General features: G+C 51.4%; 1 protein-coding gene across 2 annotated transcripts; it reads left to right on the forward strand.

The window, feature by feature from the left end:
* Positions 1 to 63: 63 nt before the first annotated feature.
* On the forward strand, positions 64 to 18,273 carry LOC135234186 (zinc finger protein 497-like). 2 transcript variants are annotated; one of them, XM_064298518.1, is made up of 8 exons: positions 64 to 210; positions 4,087 to 4,291; positions 7,076 to 7,916; positions 11,338 to 11,884; positions 12,905 to 13,291; positions 14,894 to 14,994; positions 15,816 to 16,229; positions 17,724 to 18,273. In XM_064298518.1, exons 2-8 carry the CDS (start codon positions 4,142 to 4,144, stop codon positions 17,774 to 17,776), a joined length of 2,493 nt encoding a protein of 830 aa, XP_064154588.1. In that variant the 5' UTR covers positions 64 to 210; positions 4,087 to 4,141; the 3' UTR covers positions 17,777 to 18,273. The 2 variants fall into 2 exon arrangements, with proteins under 2 accessions (XP_064154588.1, XP_064154598.1); XM_064298528.1 differs by lacking the exon at positions 64 to 210 and adding an exon at positions 263 to 556.
* Positions 18,274 to 18,473: the final 200 nt, after the last annotated feature.

Here is an 18,473-nt window from a genome sequence, read left to right on the forward strand (position 1 = left end):
GGACAGACAATGAACGCAAGTCTTATTTCAGCACTAACATGGCGGTGGCAGAAAGTCGCGCCATTTTGTGAGGCGTGAAGCAAGCTCCCAATCTCTGTAACGAGATTGCTAAATCATTGGGCGATTCAAAGGCAGCAAACAGCCAATCCTGCGCAACGTTACTAGAATGCCCGCCGTGGTTTTGACAGATTGAGCCTGAGCAGTTAGCGGGTGAGTAAAACTAGTTTGTTTTGTAATAGTTGAAAGATCTGTGATCAAATTAAATGGCATCATCTCACACACTCTATAATTTCAGCTGTAGTTTTTGACATAGCCATATTTTGTGAAAATATATCGTCGATAATATTCAATTTGATATTGCTAGCCTGTTAGCTAGCCATGCAAACCACAGGTATCTGCTCTACCAAAGATACTGTATAAAACCAAGATGGCGGACCCTGTACTTTAGATAGCAACAACGAAAGTTATATTCTTGCATGGTTACACCTAAAGTTTTTACCATTAGAACTTATTTATTGATGAGTTAAGCAACTACGCGGACTTCTCCGTCTGACCGGTAATGAAATTAACAGCGTATTATCATCTGTTTTAGTATCTTAATTTTGAAAGTTGTTTCAGACACCGGAATCGGTCGCTGTCGACGGTGTGAACTGCGGAACCTAAGAAGTTCCGGTGAAAAATGCTTCGCGTATAGCTGCTAGTTACAGCGAATATATCATCATGGTTATCATTGTTTCTTTATTAGACAGACGCGCGTATAGAGAGCAACTTGGAAAGCATATTTTGACTTGGGTTTCGACAGTAGGCAGGACGGGACAACAAAATATACACATCGAGCTATTTAATTTACGATGGATGAAATATGTAGGTAGCGACCTGGTTTGTCTCATAATCTTTGTGTTAAAGTAGAGGACATTAACGAGCTAGGTAGTGTAATGTTAACTGCCCGAAGAGGCCAGTTCTGCATTGCATCCTAAGTGCTATTATATATTGTATATATTGTGTATTGAAACAAGGGATCATAGTTGCGCATTTCGAATGTTGCATTTAGGCATACTTTTCAGTTGTGAACTCAGCTTGTTATACGAATAATAATGTAACATATTAGCTACGTATATTTAGTTGTCATTTAGCATTTTCCCTAGATACGTATGAATAGTGCAGACATACTTGTTTTTAACATTGTTGGTGTGCGAATTTCAGATAATTTGAATAGGATTTTTTCATACATTTCAATTGTGAAATCCGGTTGTTTCAAAATAAATTAGCTACATTTGTAGGTATATTTAACTTAGCATTTTCTCCTAAATACATCATATGAGAAGTGCATAGATTTGTTTTATTTATTTATTTATTTATTTATTTATTATTTTTTTATTTTTTTAACACTGACACATGGGCCAAAGCATCCTGTCACAGGCTTACCATGACAAGATATTTCACTCTCATTGAGTGCAGCAATTTCAATAGTACTGTTTTCAACGTTGACCTGATATGAAAGTCAGCAGAGAAGAACTGAAAAAGAACAGTTTTGTCTTCAGTATACAAAGACAAAACTATGTGTGAATTGGAGCATTACGTAATTTCCCATAGCGTTGGCCAAGGAGGGAGATTTGTAGCTGACAGGAACTGACTTGCAGAAATAGACACAATTCTTGATTATCTTACGCTGCTCTATAAGGAAAACAAAAAATGAACTCCCATATCTGTATTTATTCAGAATTATTGGTCTGCATGGTTGGAAACAAGCTTTGTATTTTGTCAGTTACTCTGGATATATGCCTGAAAGTGTCTGCTAACAAAATAAATAGAAACATTAATATTCAGGCTGCAAGGCTAATAGCTCTCACACTGTTTTAAAGCAAGTTGTTCTGATGATTATTACCATCATTAGCAGTATTGCTTATGAACAAAGCTGTGTAGCTTGAATTTTGTTAGGTAACACTTTACAATAAGGTCACTTGAATTGGCATTACCTAATGCAGTTGTTTACATGAATTAATGATGCACAAATACATGAATTAAACATGAAATCGAGTTAGTTAACAAGTACATTAAGTAATGTATTTGTTAGATGATTATTAAAACATTATCAAAACATAGGATAAACGTAGTTTGTTATCCATTAACAAATACACAAACTGTTTTTGTAATCCAAATATGAACTGGCATTAACTAATGTAGTTGTTAGTTAACTACTACACTAAACAAAGCTGTACAGATTAACTTTTCAGTAGTTAGTCGTTAACAACTACATTAGTTAATTCCAATTCATGTAAGCTTATTGTTAATCGTTACTGAAAATTTTAAGCCCCAATATTTTAGCATAAGTTTTACACGTCTAGCGTCACATTGCAGAACTGCGGTATAGAACGTATTAGCTGCTGCTTGCAGACAGGACCACTGTGGGAATGTTTCTAGGTGCTTTAGGGAAGTGCTACCCGAATTGTGGTCCTGGACACGGAAGCCACTGGGGGGTTGGGGGAGAGGTCCAGGTGCTTCGGAATAGGCCTATACAATATCAAAACTGACAGCGTAGCCTGTGTAATTTACATCGCCATTCATACCAATGAAGTTGATTTGAGGTGTTAGAAACTCATTTGGGGGGGCTGCTGGGTGACTCACGGTTGTACTGGCGTCTGGTGTTGGATCCAGACTGTGCCGGTGTTGGATCCAGACTGTGCCTGGTGTCGGATCCAGACTGTGCCTGGTGTTGGATCCAGACTGTGCCGGTGTTGGATCCAGACTGTGCCGGTGTTGGATCCAGACTGTGCCTGGTGCTGGATCCAAACTGTGTCTGGTGTTGGATCCAGACTGTGCCTAGTGTTGGATCCAGACTGTGCCGGTGTCGGCTATGGCTGGCTGCTCCACTGAGCAGCACGTCGCTGGCCGCAGTCCACGTCTCATCAGGGACCCGTGACCCCTTCCGGTCAATTGGGTGCCCGCAGTCCGCTCAAAGCTGCCTCCTCTGACTCCGCTTTCTCTGAACGGGCGTAGAAAAAAAGCCCGAAATGGTGTTTGAACACATTAGGCCGCTCTTGATAAGGAGAGGGTCGCGGGAAATGTGTGTTCTCATTAAGCGGGTCGTCGGCTCAGAAGTCTGGGGTTGATTTTTCCGGCTCCTCTCTCCTCACCTCCGCCGCCCTCTGCGATTACTCACGGGGCTCTCTCTGCAGCAGCTGCTCTGCATTCACTCTGCTCCTGCTCTCCGGCCTCTCTGCTGCCCCCTCCAGGACTGAGGGGGCAATGGCCTTTGCTGCTCCCCTGTCTCTGGGATTCTCTGCTAGCTAGAACAGAAAACGTGGATGGTTTTTATATATTTTAATGTAAAACACTTGTTTCCTAAAATATGTCTCTAAACGAGCTGGTTGGAGTGCTCTATACACTTTGTTGTACGTCGCTCTGGATAAGAGCGTCTGCCAAATGCCTGTAATGTAATGTAATGTAATGCTCTATTGTGTAAATATTTAATGTACATGCTGTTTTATGTATCTATGATTTTATTACTTTTAATGTTTGAATTGTATTCATGTGCATTGCATCTGCCACGGTTTCGTTGTATAAGGCATTGTCTGTAAGTGAAGTTGTTGGTGCCAGTGAAATTGGGAGAAACAGAAAAAAAGGGGTCGTTACGAACATGCCCGTGTGACTGATCGTATTTCCGCTGCCTAAACTTCCTTACCGTGTGTACTGCTCCACACCCACTATCTCAGGCCTGCCCTACCCTGTCCCTGGAGATCTACCATGTTTGTCGGTTGTCATCTCTACCCTAACAAAGCACACCTGGCTCTACTAATTATCAGTTCAGCCAGATCTCTGGCTGTTGAATGAGGTGTGCTTTGTTAGAGCTGGAGTACAGGTAGAGAGGTAGAGATTGTTAGAGAGGTACAGGACGATAGATGTCCTGGAACGGGGTTGGGCAGCCCTGTACTGCATGAACCCTGAGCTAGCTCAGCTTGCCTCGGTCAGGCCCGTTTCGCTCCCCGCGTCTCTCTCCCGGGGAAACGTTTTCACACCGTGACGGGGGTGCTGACAGGTCGCACCGCCTGACCCGCCAGCCCTCACAAACTCTCGTTCGCCCCGCAGGTGCTCTCCAGGCCTGTGGACACAGGGATGCTGTGTGTTCCTCTCCCTGCCAGAGATGGACAGCAGTCCCGCGCTCTACATGTGCTTCCGCTGCTACCAGCTCTTCGACTCCCTGGACGACGTGCTCTTCCACCAGTACGACCTTCACCCCAACGATCTGGGGGACGAGGGGTCCCTGACTTTGGCCCCCGGCCCGCAGACCGAGGTACGGCGCTTTGGAACGCGAGGGGGTGGAACTGCACAGGTTTCAGTCAGCCCTGCTTCTCCAACACAGAATAAACAGCCAATTTAGGCCCAGCAATCAGGAGGGGTAACCGTGTAATCAGCCCATTTAATCGGTCAATTAAGTGCAGAGTAACAACAGGAACCAGTGGCTTTTGCAGGCCCACGGTTGAAGGAACTCTGGGATTGGTTTTATGTAATCAAAGGTTAGTTCAATATGGTGGTGGAGGGAGGTGGGGGGGGAGGGGGCGGCGGTAGGTGTTGAATGGCTTGAGAGTCATTGACATTCTCGAGTTGATCACCTCAGTCCCCTTCTCTCCCCACGACAGTGATGTCACATCCTTGTAACTCGATGACAGTGTTTCTGGTGCTCGTACAGAGTGCTACTCTGGGTAATGGCTGGGCAGTGCACATGCACTCTGGTGTGGGCTGTGTTGAGTGGCGGCGTGTCGAGTGGCCGGGCAGAAGGGTGAGCCTGAGAGAGACGCGGCGCTCAGCCCCGCCCCTCCTCCTGGTGAGGAGCTCGCCGAGCCCCAGGCAGAGGAGCCGGCCGCTGTGCCGCCCTATAAAGCCTAAGTGCCTTCTGGCTTTTTGGCCCGGGTCCCCGTCAGCTGCCCGATTTCCATTTTGACTTCATTAACTGGGCCAAAATTACCGTAATTTCTGTTGCGGTAAGAAAATGTTGGTGCAAAAGAGAATGTGTTCACATGCCGCATGAATGGCTGCTTCCCCTTGAGCCACAGTTCTTAAGGTGGTCTTGGAAGTTGGCTTGTCAAACCACAATAGAATTTAGCCGAAATCCAGAGGTGGACCTTTATTTGCTTTATGAAGTTTTGCTGTTGCCGTCAAAGCATGATGAAAGCACATTGTCCTTTCTGCCGGATCAGGGCATCTCACAAATCATGATCCGGAATGGGGGGGGAGGGGGGGTTGTGTGCGCGTGGGCGAGGAAATTGAATATGGTTGTTAAGGGAACCATGTGGACGCAAATGTCACAGATATTATTTATTTTCATGCCTGATGAAATGCTAAACGCTGCTCTAATTTGAATTAAGAGATGTGGAGTGTGAGAGAGAGGGGGAGTCATAACGATATTGCTGTTTGCTTGCCATTTCCCACTGATATTTGTCATTCCTCAGAAACAGAGGCTCCTGAAATAGATCCGAGTCTGTTTCTGAGGCCTTTCGACTTCTCCCCTGTCTGCTCAATCCCTTTCTAATCACAGATGACGGGGCGGTCCTTCTAACTGTTTTCGGGGGTTGTCGGTTCACAGTAAGCCAGTTACTCACATTAGGGGGCTGACTGCCCTTATAAATTTCCACGATGCCTTCGGAATACAAATAACGTCCAAACCGTTCCCCGGACTGACAGCTTTATGGAGCAGTCTCAACAGCCCCATGCAGAAAATCACCTCCGAAATGTTAAGCATTCTGGCGTCTGAACCTATGGCAATCTGTGTCATCCGTGCTTGTGAGCGCTGGGCTGGTTTGTGAAGCAGGGCACAGGGCTGAACACCCTGGAGGAGATGCATAATGCCTGTGGCTTATGTGTGTGTGTGTGCGTGTGTGTGTGGTGGGTGTGTGTGCGTGCGTGTGTGTGTGTGTGTGTGCATGTGTGTGCGTGCATGTGTGTGTGTGTGGTGTGTGTGTGTGCATGTGTGTACGGTGTGTGTGTGTTTATAAGGATGTGCAGACACGCTCGCAGTGTTTTCCCCCCCACATTAAAAGTGAGCAAATAGAGGTCAGCGGAGCGTGAGCCGCAGGGAAGCTTCCGGAACAAAGGCAGCGCGGGGAGCGCAGCCGAACATCGCTAAAGACACGTCCGTTCAAACATTTTAAACCGTTTGCTTTCCTGATTGGTATTCGCCGTTAACTACGAAGGCAGCCGTTCGTTAGCTGACGTGACGTTTTCTTGAATGCAGCATCGCTCTCAGCGTTCTGCCCCGTCATGAACAGGAACACGCAGTAGCCAGCAGCCACATTCCGCTCTCTGCTTGGTTAGCGTTTGGACGGGAACCCTCCTGCGATGAGGTTGTCGGGCCAGTAGGGGGCACAGTGAGGGGGCTATTGCGTTCTAGAAGGTGCCGTTTTTCAGATGAGACTCGACTGTAAATCAAACTGCTGACTCATTGTGGTCATCGAAGATCCCTTGACACTTTTCCAACGATTAGAGGTATTGGCTTCCCACAGAACTGGCTCTCTCCAAGTCCTCTCTAATAACTGCCCCCCACCCACTGTGTGTCCTCAGGGCATCCCCACAGGAGAGCTCTGGGTTCTCTGTTGGCCTACCTGGTTAAATTAAAGTAGAATATAAAAAGATCAGCCAGATCAGACTGCCAGCTGCCGTGGGTCACTCTCTGAGCACTTACTGCTCTCTCTTGCCCCTACGCTTCCTGCAGATCTCCCTTTTATTTCTCCACTGTCGATCATCTTCGCAGGGCTTGCATTGTACTGGCTGGAGTGTAATTTCTGTAATAGCTGATGTGAAAAAGGACTGAATGTGAAAATGCGACAGGTGTAGCGAAGGCTTATTTCTGTCTCTTGTTTCTCTCTCTTTCTCTGCCTCTTACACTCTCTCCCTCTCTCTCTCTCTCTCTCTCTCTCACTCTGTCTCTCTCTCACTCTCTCCCTCTCTCTCTCTCTCTCTCTCTCTCCCTCTCTCTCTCTGTCTCTCCCCCTCTCACTCTCTCTCTCTCTCTCTCTCTCTCTCTCTCTCTGTCTCTCTCCCTCTCACTCTCTCTCTCTCTCTCCTTCTCTCTCTCTTTCAGTCAGATGAGCTCTTCCAGTGCGTCCCGTGTTGGGTGCTCTTCTCATCTCAGGAAGAGCTGACCCAGCACCGCCGGAGCAGCGGCTGCAGCCAGCACGAACCCAGCCCAGACGGGACCGCCGCAACCCAACCCGCCTCGGGCCCGACCCAGCAGAGCCCCGCCGCGGCTGAGCAGGACCGCTGGAGGACCCCGCGCGCCCCCTCCGGCCCAGAGCAGCCCGCGCAGACGGGCCTGGGCGCGGGCGGGCCCGGCTCTGCCAGCCTGATCCAGTTCCAGTGCGGGGACTGCGGGCGTCTGTTCGAGTCGCTCGGCCCCTGGCTGCAGCACCGCAAGCTGAACGAGTGTCGCGCGACTGCGGCGCCGGAACCGGCCGGAGAAGTGCCCAATGAGAACCGGGGGGCGGGGCCAGAGCCCGAGCCGTCGGAGGGCGGGGTCGCGGAAGCCCCGCCCCCGGACGCCCAGGCCGCGGAGGCCGAGGAAGAGCCGACGGACTCGCGCGGCGCCCAGGAGGGCGGGGCCGGGGCCGGGGAGGAAAACGGGGGGGACAGGCCGCGCGCGGCGGGCGGGAGGAGGAGGAAGAGCGCCACGCCCGCCGCCGCCGCCGCCGCCGCGCCCTGCCGGAGCTTCCTGTGCGGCGAGTGCGGCGCCGGCTTCAACTGGCAGCCGGCGCTGGTGGCGCACCGCAGGACCGAGCACGGCCTGGAGGGGGCGCTGCACCACTGCCTGGAGTGCGGCGAGAGCTTCATGAACACCGCGCTCTTCGTCCAGCACTGCAAGAAGCACCGGGACTGGCTGGCCCGGAAGCCCCGGGCCAAGAGGAAGAGGAGCCTGCAGCAGAGAGGTCAGGCCTGTCGGTCATTCATCCGCTAACTCTAAAGTGCAGTTTGTTATGGGAGGAAAGTTCTCAGACGTGTCGGGTCCTAAGAGGGATGGAGTGCGCTGTTTTTTGGCGATCACAGCCTGCTTATCACTGTTTGGATAGCATGACATCGATTTACCCAGGCCAGGGGTGTCCGACTTATCCAAAAATGGCCGGTGTGGGTGCAGACTTATAGCCCCACTCAAACGCACCTGATTCTGCTTATCATGGTCTTGATTGATGACCATGATTAGTCAATTAGTTGAATCAGGTGTTGTAGTGCTGGCCTAAAACCAAAACCTGCACCCACATTAGACCTTTTCGGATATGATAGGACACCCTTGGCCCAGGGTTTCTAGCGTTACACTAGCGCCCCCTAGCTGCCGGCCAGGGGTCTGCGGTTTACCAACAAAAGGCACGCCTCTCCACCTCCCGCAGTGTGCCGTGGGTGGGGTGGGGTGGGGCGGGGTGCAGCGGCAGGGCCACAGGACTGCAGTACACCTGACAGCATACAACGGGAGACAGAGGGGAGGGGGAGGACGTTAAAAATTACATTACATTACATTACAGGCATTTAGCAGACGCTCTTATCCAGAGCGACGTACAACAAGTGCATTAGTTCAAGGTGCAGAGGTGCAAAAGAAACACACTAGAGTGAAGTAAAGATCGTAGTGCCAGAAGTGACCACAGCAAACCTGTTCAGCAAAGAACAATCCTGCCAAGTACAAAATAGCACTGAAATCACATTGCCTAATCAGACAAAAACAATCCTGCCAAATAAACTAACGTAATCATATTATCCTAACTAGGTACATTGAGCTAAACTGTAGGCTAGGGAGGGGTGGGGAGAGGTGCAGCCTGAAGAGATGAGTCTTTAGTCTGCGTTTGAAGGTAGACTAAAATCAGCACCCTCCAGCAGACACAGCCCTTCAGCGGCCGCTGCGGTCTGACAGGTGCTTATTAGCGCGCGCGCCGGGCCGGCGAGTGCCGGAGCTGGTGCTCGGAGCGATGCGTGCGGTCGCTACGGCTCTCCGATCGGCCGTTAACACCGCGTCCGTCACGCTTCCGAACGATCGGTCGGCCCAAAACCGCCGTCTGGTTCGCACGCCCATCTTCATGAGCGGAGCGTCCCCCAGGTGTGAAATCACACGCCTCTGCGGCGGGTCGAGCCGCTGCCGGGGGGTCCGGTCGCTTAACGGGGCTCGCTGGCGTCTCTGCCCCGCCCCGCCCCGCCCCGCCCCGCGGCGTCTCGTCCCAGCGCGGCGTCCGCTGAGAGAGAGACCGCTGGCAGATTTAATTTTCTGCCGGGATTCGTTCCAGAGAAGCGGCTGGCCTCGGAGAGGAGGAGGCTTCACTCTGCCGGGCTGACGAGGCTCGGGGACGAGGCCGGGCGGGGCGGGGCGGGGCGGACGCGCGTCGCCCTGTTTTTGTTTTTTTATGCTCCCGTGATTCAATTTCTCAGATCGTACACTCCTGCAAATCTGCGCGTTGAGTGCGTTTCCATTAATTTCAGGTGCGGTTTACGTTCACAGTCGCCTGCTTTGGAAATAATATTTGCTTGAGGCTGAAAGTGGATCGAAATGAATTTCTCTGCGCGTCTTTTCGGGGGCCTTGGCAAACGGCTCACTCCACGAAAGCCATTAAAACACATTGCGTGTGAGGTAACCCTGCGTCTGCTCAAATTAAGCAATTAGCTCAAGATGGAGTGGCAGCAAGGGCACAGTGCTAATCCTGTAACCTTCATGCTTTCACTTCCCCCTCATGCACGTAACTACGGTTACTGTATGGAAAGAACACCACACTGGGGCTTCCTTATTGGCTGGTCCTGTTGGGGTGGAGTCTGGACCGTTCACAAGAGCACGTGAGGTCACGTGCTCAAGAGCACCTCCCCATTGGAGGTCACGTGCTCAAGAGCACCTCCCCATTGGAGGTCACGTGCCAAAGCACCTCCATGGAGTCACGTGCTCAGGGCACCTCTCCATTGGAGTCACATGCACAACAGCACCCCCCATTGGAGGTCACATTCACAAGAGCACCTCCCATTGGAGGTCACGTGCACAAGGGCACCTCTCCATTGGAGGTCACGTGCACAACAGCACCTCCCCATTGGAGGTCACATTCACAAGAGCACCTCCCCATTAGAGGTCACGTGCTCAAGAGCACCTCCCCATTGGAGGTCACATTCACAAGAGCACCTCCCCATTGGAGGTCACGTGCACAAGAGCACCTCCCCATTGGAGGTCACGTGCACAAGAGCACCTCCCCGTTGGAGGTCATGAGCACAAGAGCACCTCCTCAGTGCAGGTCACCTCCCCATTGGAGGCACATTGTCCTTTATGAGAAAAAATGGGGGATGGACGCTCTCACAACACAAACGTAGCATTTACTGATGACTGCAGGTAAAAAGACTGCGCTCTGCGTCTTTTTGTGCAAGCGCTTGACAGAAAAGTAACAATTAATAACAGGGCGAAGGAAGTGGATAAGCAGCAGCGGAATGCTGCTTTTGCGCTCCGAAGAGATTCATTAAAGGCAACCTGTGAGGACCCTTTGATTTATGACCACTCAGCCGTAATCAGGCCATTATGGGGTTAAACATTCATTACTCACGAGGGAGCGTATCGGTGTTCTCTCACGCATAGATGGCGGTAGAAATATTGCCACTTCTGACCTTAAAATTTATAATTATCCGCGATGAACGATAATGGTTCAACATCAGCATATGAATGGAGAGAGAAAAGGTTCTTCTGAAGGGGCCGATTCGCTAAATCTGTCAGTGTGGGTCACGCCGAGCGCTTGACTGAGCAAAATGATCGCCCCCGGTTTCACAGTCACATACTTCTACTCGTTTATTATTCGTTTTTTCATAAGATTTTTCATAAATGTATTTCTTATAATTTGCTTAATAGAGGGATTTTATCCAGAGTAAATTACACTACCCAGCTTATTTGTTTTTAGCGTTTTATCCATTTACAGGGTTCGATGCTTACTGAAGTAATTCTGCTTTGTCCCCACCTGGGGTTTGAACCTGCAGCCTTCTGGGCCCCTTTCCTTAACTTTAACCATGGCACCGCACTTGGTTTTTGGGGGGCTGATGCATATGCAGGCTTTTGCGTTCAGCAGTTACCACGGTTCAGTCGGCTAATTACACCAGTGCTGAGTCACTTGCAGATTAGATCACAGCAGAGCATTTAATGTAGGGACACAATAACAGCTCTTCGGATGCCATTCAAGGGCTTATCAAGAGCCTGGGCTATAGTGTCAGAGCACGTAAATGGCTGGCCTAATGATGTAATTAAGAGCACAAGTTTGTTGGCAGGAAACCCAGACTTGGATACAGACTCAGCCTCTCTCTTGCTCTGTGCTGATTGGTCCGCTCGCTGTTTTTTTCCCCCCCCACCGTCAGTGGAGAATGGAGGACGGGAGAAGGAGATAATCAGAAAAAGGCCCACGAAGAGGAGGCTGAAGGAGAAGGCTCCCACGTCCGCCCTCGAACCCGGGTCCGAGGCCGCCGCCGCCGCCGCCGCCGACCGCCTCCCCCCGGCGCGGAAGCCCCGGAGGAGGCGGGGCGCGCCCCTGGAGTGCCCCCAGTGCCGGCGGACCTTCAGCAACCCGCGCTACCTCCGCGCCCACGTCCTGGGCCACTCGGGCCAGAAGCAGTTCCGCTGCGAGACGTGCGACAAGCGCTTCACCTACCAGAACAACCTGCGGCGGCACCGGCTGCTGCACACGGGCGACCGGCCCTACATGTGCGACCGCTGCGGCAAGACCTTCACGCAGTCCAGCCACCTGAAGGACCACCTGCGCAACCACGAGCGCGGCCTCGGCTGGGCGCGGCCGCGCGGGCGCGGCGCGCGGGACCACGAGTGGGCCGACGTGGGGCCCAAGCTGCCGCACCCCTGCCCCGACTGCCCGCGCAGCTTCATGGCGCGCGCCCAGCTGCTCATGCACAGGTGAGGCTTTACCCTCCCGCCGAAAACGCTGGAACGGCCTGCGTTGCGGCGGGGGCGCCGCTTCGCGCCGTGCCTTCTGTCCGCCGAACCCGCCCGCTCTCTCTCTCTCGCGCGGGTTAGGGCAGGGGTGTCACACTCAATTGGAAATTACAGTTTCACAGTCCAGTTGTTTAGCTGGGGTCCTGGAGGGCCGCGGTGGCGGCGGCTGGCCTTGGCGGTTCCTGTTTAATTGGCGGGCCGTCGGGGCCTTGGGAGCGCGGCGCCTGTGTGTGCGGACTCTCGACTCTTTAATCAGCCGCTTAAAAAAGCCGCCGGCGCTGAAACGCGGCGGAAAGCAGCGGGCGCCGCGAACCCTCCAGGACTGGACCCCGGAGACGCCCACTGGCTGCCGTACGCGGGCCGAGGTGACAGCTGATTGGCGGTCGATCCGTATTGACCGGAGGCACCGCTAGTGAGTAATGAGCTTAGGGACAGCTCCCCCCCCCACCCGCCTCCGGGCGAATAAGTTGAGAGGCCTCAGCCGACCTTACCCTGCCCCCCCGCGGGACCGCCCACCCTGTTTACCCAGCCGCGTCCTTATCTGAAACCTGAGCAGAGTGTTACTAAGGATGATGTTACTAAGGGGCACAATCAATTCACCCATTTATCACAGTAAATCAGAGGAGCCGCAGCATCAGCGAAGGCTGTAGCGAGTGAGCGTCCGTATAGTTGTTTATTTGTGCTGAAATGATTTATTTATTTATCTATTTGTTTGCTTGTTTGTTTGTTTGTCTTTGTTTGTTTGTTTGCTTGCTTGTTTGTTTGTTTATTTATTTATCTGTTTGTTTGCTTGTTTGATTGTTTGTTTGCTTGTTTGTTCACGTTTGTTTGTTTGTTTGTTTGTTTGCTTGTTTGTTTGCTTGTTTGTTCGTTTGCTTGTTTGTTTGTTTGTTTGTTTGTTTGTTTGTTCGTTTGCTTGTTTGTTTGTTTGTTTGTTTGTTTGTTTGTTTGTTTGCTTGTTTGCTTGTTTGTTCGCTGCAGGAAGATGTGCCCCATCTGCGAACGCTCCTTCAAGTGGCGGGGCTCCCTCCCCGCCCACATCGTGCGGCACACGGACAGCAAGCTGTTCAGCTGCGACGTGTGCGGGAAGACCTTCTCCTACCAGACCAACCTGGCCCGCCACCTCATCATCCACACCGGCACGCGGCCCTACGCCTGCCGCCACTGCGGCAAGACCTTCAACCAGTCCAGCAACCTGCGCCAGCACCTGCTGGTGCACGCCAAGGCCGGCGCCCGCCGCCGGGCCGCCGCCGGGGACGACGGGGCCGAGGCGAGGGCCGAGGGCGGCGAGCCGGAGGCCCAGCTGCTCCACGCCTGCCCCGACTGCCCCGTCAGCTTCAAGACCTTCGGCCAGCTGCAGAAACACAGGTGCCGTGGGCCTGGTCATACTCGCAGAGTAGGGTGGGGAACCCTGTTCCTGGAGGGCTTGATCCGGTTCTGGTTTTTGTTTTTGCCACTTACCCTGACTCAATTTGTTAATTAGCCATACGTCCCACTGGCAGTTCTGAAGTTGATTAGACCATAATGAAACATTTTGTGAGATTGATGATTTGGTAAATGGAATAATGAGAGCAGAAGTTGACATGAAATCCAGAAATGGACAAGGCCCTTCTGGAACCGGGTTCTCCACCCCCCCCCCCCGACTCTCAGAGGTATCTACTCACCGACTAAACCAGGGGCAGGCATTGGGTGGGACGTGGAGGGCTGGTGTGTGTGTGTGTGTGTGCAGGTTTTTTCTGTCCACCAATTAGCCTGGCTAAATCAAGAACTGTAGCTAACGTGTCCGATGGCATAAAATGTTAGGGCTAATTAAGTAATTAAGGCCAGAAGTTGGCATGAAAACCAGAAACAGATGGCCCTTGTTGCCCACCTCTGAATTAAACATGGATACTCAAATCTGGAATTCAAATCTGAATCCAGCCCGGGTTTTCTTCTCATCCAAGTAATTAACTTGACGAGCAGTGCTACTGATTGACCCGACTGTCCCGACTTCACACCTGTCTCCCAGGCAACAGGAGCGTTTGAGTATCAGGGAACTGAACTGAACTCATCACGGAGTTATCCCCGCTAACGTAGGACGCGCTCCGTCGCGCAGGACAGTGACGCGTCCCGTAAATGACTCCCTACCTGCGGACAGGCGGCACTGACTCACCAGTTTGCCCGCAAGTGATTATGCAGAAACGTTCACTCAATTTCAAGGTATTTGCTGATTTAGAAAATATTGCATTCTGCAAAGACATCAGTTTCTTTTTGAATAAATTTAGCACGACAGTAAGAGCAATACTGAAACAAACCGAATTGAAAACATATTTTTTTTTTATTGAAGCAAACATTTGGAAGTGTATAAATATTGGCCTTTAAACGCCGCGGAGCGCAGCGCATTGTCATGACGGAGGCACGGAGGCCTTTTCGTTTCGAGGTGACGCGGAGGATAGCTGCCAGTTTGACCGGCGCTGTGAGCCCGCAGATGCTGGCGGGACGCTGTGAAGCGCGGCGCGGAGTTTACTGCTTCGTTGCGGCGCGCGTCGTGCCGGCGGTGCGTGTTATGGCGCCCGCGGCGGCCGTTCTCTTTGAGCGGCCCCCGCGTACGGTTAGGAGGGGGCGCAGGAATCTCAGCCGGTTTTATTCACGCATGCCTCCATGCAAATCAAGATGCCCGGGAAAGTGCTTTTGCCGGCAGCGCCATGGATACAGTATCCAGGCATCAGGGGCATGAACAGATACGTGAAAGTACTAAACACACACCAGTCTATTTAAATAACCAACATGATAATATGAATGATAAAATCGGTATGCAGATATGTGTTAGATACATAAACCTAGTGAACCATGAGCACAAATAACCCTAAACACACACTACAGAGTAAAGGAAGGGAAAATAAGGTAAAAAGAGGTCCTGTGTTGGGGAGGTAAAGAGAATTCCTGTGTTGGGTGAGGTCTGCTCTCATTACTTCCTGTTTGCTCCTGCAGGCTCGGTCACGCTGGTCAGGACTCCTTCCTCTGCTCTGTCTGTGGCCTGGAGCCCTGCAGCTGCCAGCAGCCAGGCGACCAGTGTTCCGCCTCACAGCCAGGTACGAGCTCACGCACTGCGGGGTCAGCCTCTGCTCAGCACTGAGCGGTGTGTGTGGCGTGGAGTTTATGCTGTGTGTGTCTGTGTGTGTGTGCGTGTGTGAGTGAGTGAGTGAGCGAGCAAGTGAATGTGTATGAGTGAGTGAATGTGTGTTTGAGTGTGAGTGTGTGAGTAAGTGAGTGAGTGAGTGAGTGAGTGAGTGAGTGAGCAAGTGAATGTATATGAGTGAGTGAATGTGTGTGTGAGTGTGAGTGTGTGAGTGAATGTGTGTGAGTGAGTGAATGAGTGTGTGTGCGTGTGTGTGCAATTGATAAGTGTGTGTGTGTGTGTGTGTGTGTGTGTGTGTGTGTGTGTGTGTCGGCACCTGTACTTGTCTCACTGCACATCAGGTGCATGCTGCTCACTCAGTGCAGTGTCAGTGCAGTAGTATTCAAGGTCTCTTCCTCCCTCCCGCTGTGATGTTTATATGAAGCGAGCCGCAGCCACAGCAGAGCTTCAGTATCATCCCACAGGTTTCATTCTGACGATCTGCGGCTCTGACTGGGGGAGTCGCCAAACTGGCTAACTGCTCTTCTTCATTTCCAACTTCACCGTCTAAACCGGGGCCAGGTTTAAATCCCCAAAGTGTGTGAGCGGGGCATACACGACCTGTTGATTTATTCAGAGATGACACAGTGTCCGCACATTAAAGATAAGCGCAATAATACATTCTGTTGCTATTTATTAAATGAGCTAAAGCTATGAAATGGCCAGAAGTGCACTTAGAATGTGCAGAGACGTCACACGGCAGATGAGCTCACGTTGACCCCTCCCCTCTGACAGACGCGGAGGCGGAGTCTCTGTCGTGCCCGAGGTGCTCCGCCCCGTTCGACAGCCAGGCGGCGCTGGAGGGCCACGCCCCGGGCTGCGCGGGGGACGCGGGCGGGCGGGGCCCGGGGGGCCGGCGGGGGCGGCGGCGGCGGCGGGGCGCGCGGCAGGCGGAGTGCGAGCTGTGCGGCCGCTGCTGCGCCTCCCCGGAGGAGCTGGAGCTCCACCAGCTCTCCCACGTGGGCCAGGCCCAGCGCCAGTGCCCGCTGGCCCCCTGCCAGCGCCGCTTCGCCACCAGCGCCGCCCTGCAGAACCACCTCTTCTCGCACTTCCCCGGGCCCACCTGCCAGAACCCGCGGCCCGAGGGCCTCCTGGACCCCACCGCTCCCCCCCACCAGGAGGAGACCGAGGTGGAGACCACGGTGGCAGGTACAGCCTCCCGAGACCCGGCAGCGCTGCAAAACCCCCCCCAAAAATAAGTGCTACCTCTACAAGTAATTTAGACTTAAAATCTCATTCCTGTTAGTTTTTTTTTGCTAAAAATGAGAAAATGTGGGCAGTGAGGTGAGACGGTTTGACTCATTTCGGGATTTGCCTGTGGGGTAAGAAAATTTCACTTACCGAGCGAACAGTAACTTTAAAACAAGCTAATAGGTTCTACTTGAGAGAAAAAAAGATAAGATTTTAAGTCTCATTATAAGGCTAAAACACTTGTTAAACGACAGCCTTTTTTTTGCAGTGTGACATTATCCAAGTGTCTTGTATGACAAAAAGTGCTGCAGTAAAAATTATCTCAAAAATACGACCTATTTTATTTTTATTGAATGTCAATTGTGGCATAGGTTTCAGCATAGTAGGTATGTTTATTGAGATTAAGACCAGAGGCTTGTGTACCCTACAGGGGACAAAAATGAACTGCCAGTTTTTAGGACATCCCAGAGACCTCTCTGCAGGACAACTGGGGGCTCAATGCAGCCTGCTATGGACATGGTCTTTCGCCCCTTGATAATTCAGAAATCTGTATTATACAGATTATTCAGACGCGTCAAAAATGGTGCTTAGGCCCAGCTCAGCATCTATGCAGTGTCAGCAAATCTCCCATTAGTAAGAGAACAGGTAACAGCTGCACGTGTCTTCAGGCATCTGCTTGGCTTGCACTTGTTTACAATACATCTTATTCATGGAGTGTTTTATGGAGCGCTATAAATAGCATACATATTAATGTCGTTTGGCTTGAATGCCCCAGTTTTGAAAAGAACCTGGCCTTCGGGAAGTATTAGTTGGCAAAAACCCGCTCCAGAAGCTCCAGTGGTTGGTGAGGTCATGATAAATGGTCTCTTATTGAATCGCTCGCAGCTAGGAGGTTCCCCTTTGGATATCGAAGCCCGTGTTTCCGTGCGCGTGTTGAGTTGTAAAACAAAGATCCGTGCCCCTGGGGGAACTCTCACTGGGGGGGTAGTCGGGGTTGGATTACAGCCATTCCCCCCCTCAGCAGTGCTGGGATCACAGATGGAAATGGATTTAAGACACACTAAACCGCTGTTATTGTGCCTGGTCTTTGTCTCAGGAAATGGGGTATATACCTGTTTTATGGTGGGGCAAGTGTCCCTCTGTGCGTTGTAACCATATATAAAATATAAGATCTGAAAAAGAAGGCTGTGGGGAATGTGTGTGTGTGTACGCGCGTAAAACTTTTCTTGCCATGGTGTACGTATTGCATTATTAATACAGAAGTTGTTTTGTGTTCTGTGTGTTGAATACAGGATGAAGTCCAGTATGTTTTAACTGTGCTCTTCTCTACTCCTCCTTCCTCACTTATTTTTCCTCTACTTCTACCCCTCCCCACTCTCGTCTTCCTATTCCCCCTCGCTCCTGCCTGTGTATCCCTCTGTCTGTCTCTCTACTGCCCCCTTTTGGCCACAGTGCTTCCGCTGTGGGAGGTGTTCCCCGCGGATCCCGGGGCTGCAGGCCCGTGAGCGTATCCACGGAGACGTGCGTCCGTTCTGCTGCCGCCAGGGCACTTCACCAGCGCAGGTGGGCAGCGGGATGAAGCTCTCTGTGTGCCCCCCCTGCCCGCTGCCCCCAGAAATGCCCTCCGCTTCAGCCTGAGCCTGAACCACACAGAGCCTCGCTGGGCCTCAACCAGCGGACACAGGGTTCAATGAGCTGGGAGTCCAGCTCAACTCTCAGTTAGTCATAGCGATGAGCGGTGTTAGGCTTACTGTGCAGTGGGGAATAAGGATGAGGAACGAAGGGCAGAAAGGGAGGGAAAGGAAACAGCAACTGTGTTAAGTGTGATGGGGGAGAGGGAATGTTCTAGTTTGTTAAGTTAGAGGACAGTTTAAGAAGAGCGGGTTGAGTTTTCTGCTTTGTGTACAGACTGTATAGTTTGTTTTACCAGATTTTGACACTTTGGACTTGAGTGACTGTAAAAGAGGTTGCATTTCGTTAATAAAAATGCCTCAGTATTTTATCCGTGTCCATCATTGTACAGGCAGGCAAGCAGAACCGCAGTGGGCTTACTGCTCATCATTAAGCTGATGAACTACATGCCTGACATGAATGATACTGAAAACCAGGAACACTCAGTACATTACTATTCCAGATGATAACTGATGGTCGGCTGTAAATTCAGAAACAAAATGAAGGCGCTTACTGGCTGGGACGCTACCT

This window comes from Anguilla rostrata, chromosome 1 (genome assembly GCF_018555375.3).
Source record: "Anguilla rostrata isolate EN2019 chromosome 1, ASM1855537v3, whole genome shotgun sequence".
NCBI lineage: Eukaryota > Metazoa > Chordata > Actinopteri > Anguilliformes > Anguillidae > Anguilla > Anguilla rostrata.

Coding starts and splice junctions, on each gene's coding strand:
- LOC135234186 (XM_064298518.1), top strand. CDS start 4,142: ATGGACAGCAGTCCCGCGCTCTACATGTGCTTCCGCTGCTACCAGCTC. Junction 4,292..7,075: donor CCCCCGGCCCGCAGACCGAG/GTACGGCGCTTT, acceptor TCTCTCTTTCAG/TCAGATGAGCTCTTCCAGTG. Junction 13,292..14,893: donor GGCCAGCTGCAGAAACACAG/GTGCCGTGGGCC, acceptor TTGCTCCTGCAG/GCTCGGTCACGCTGGTCAGG.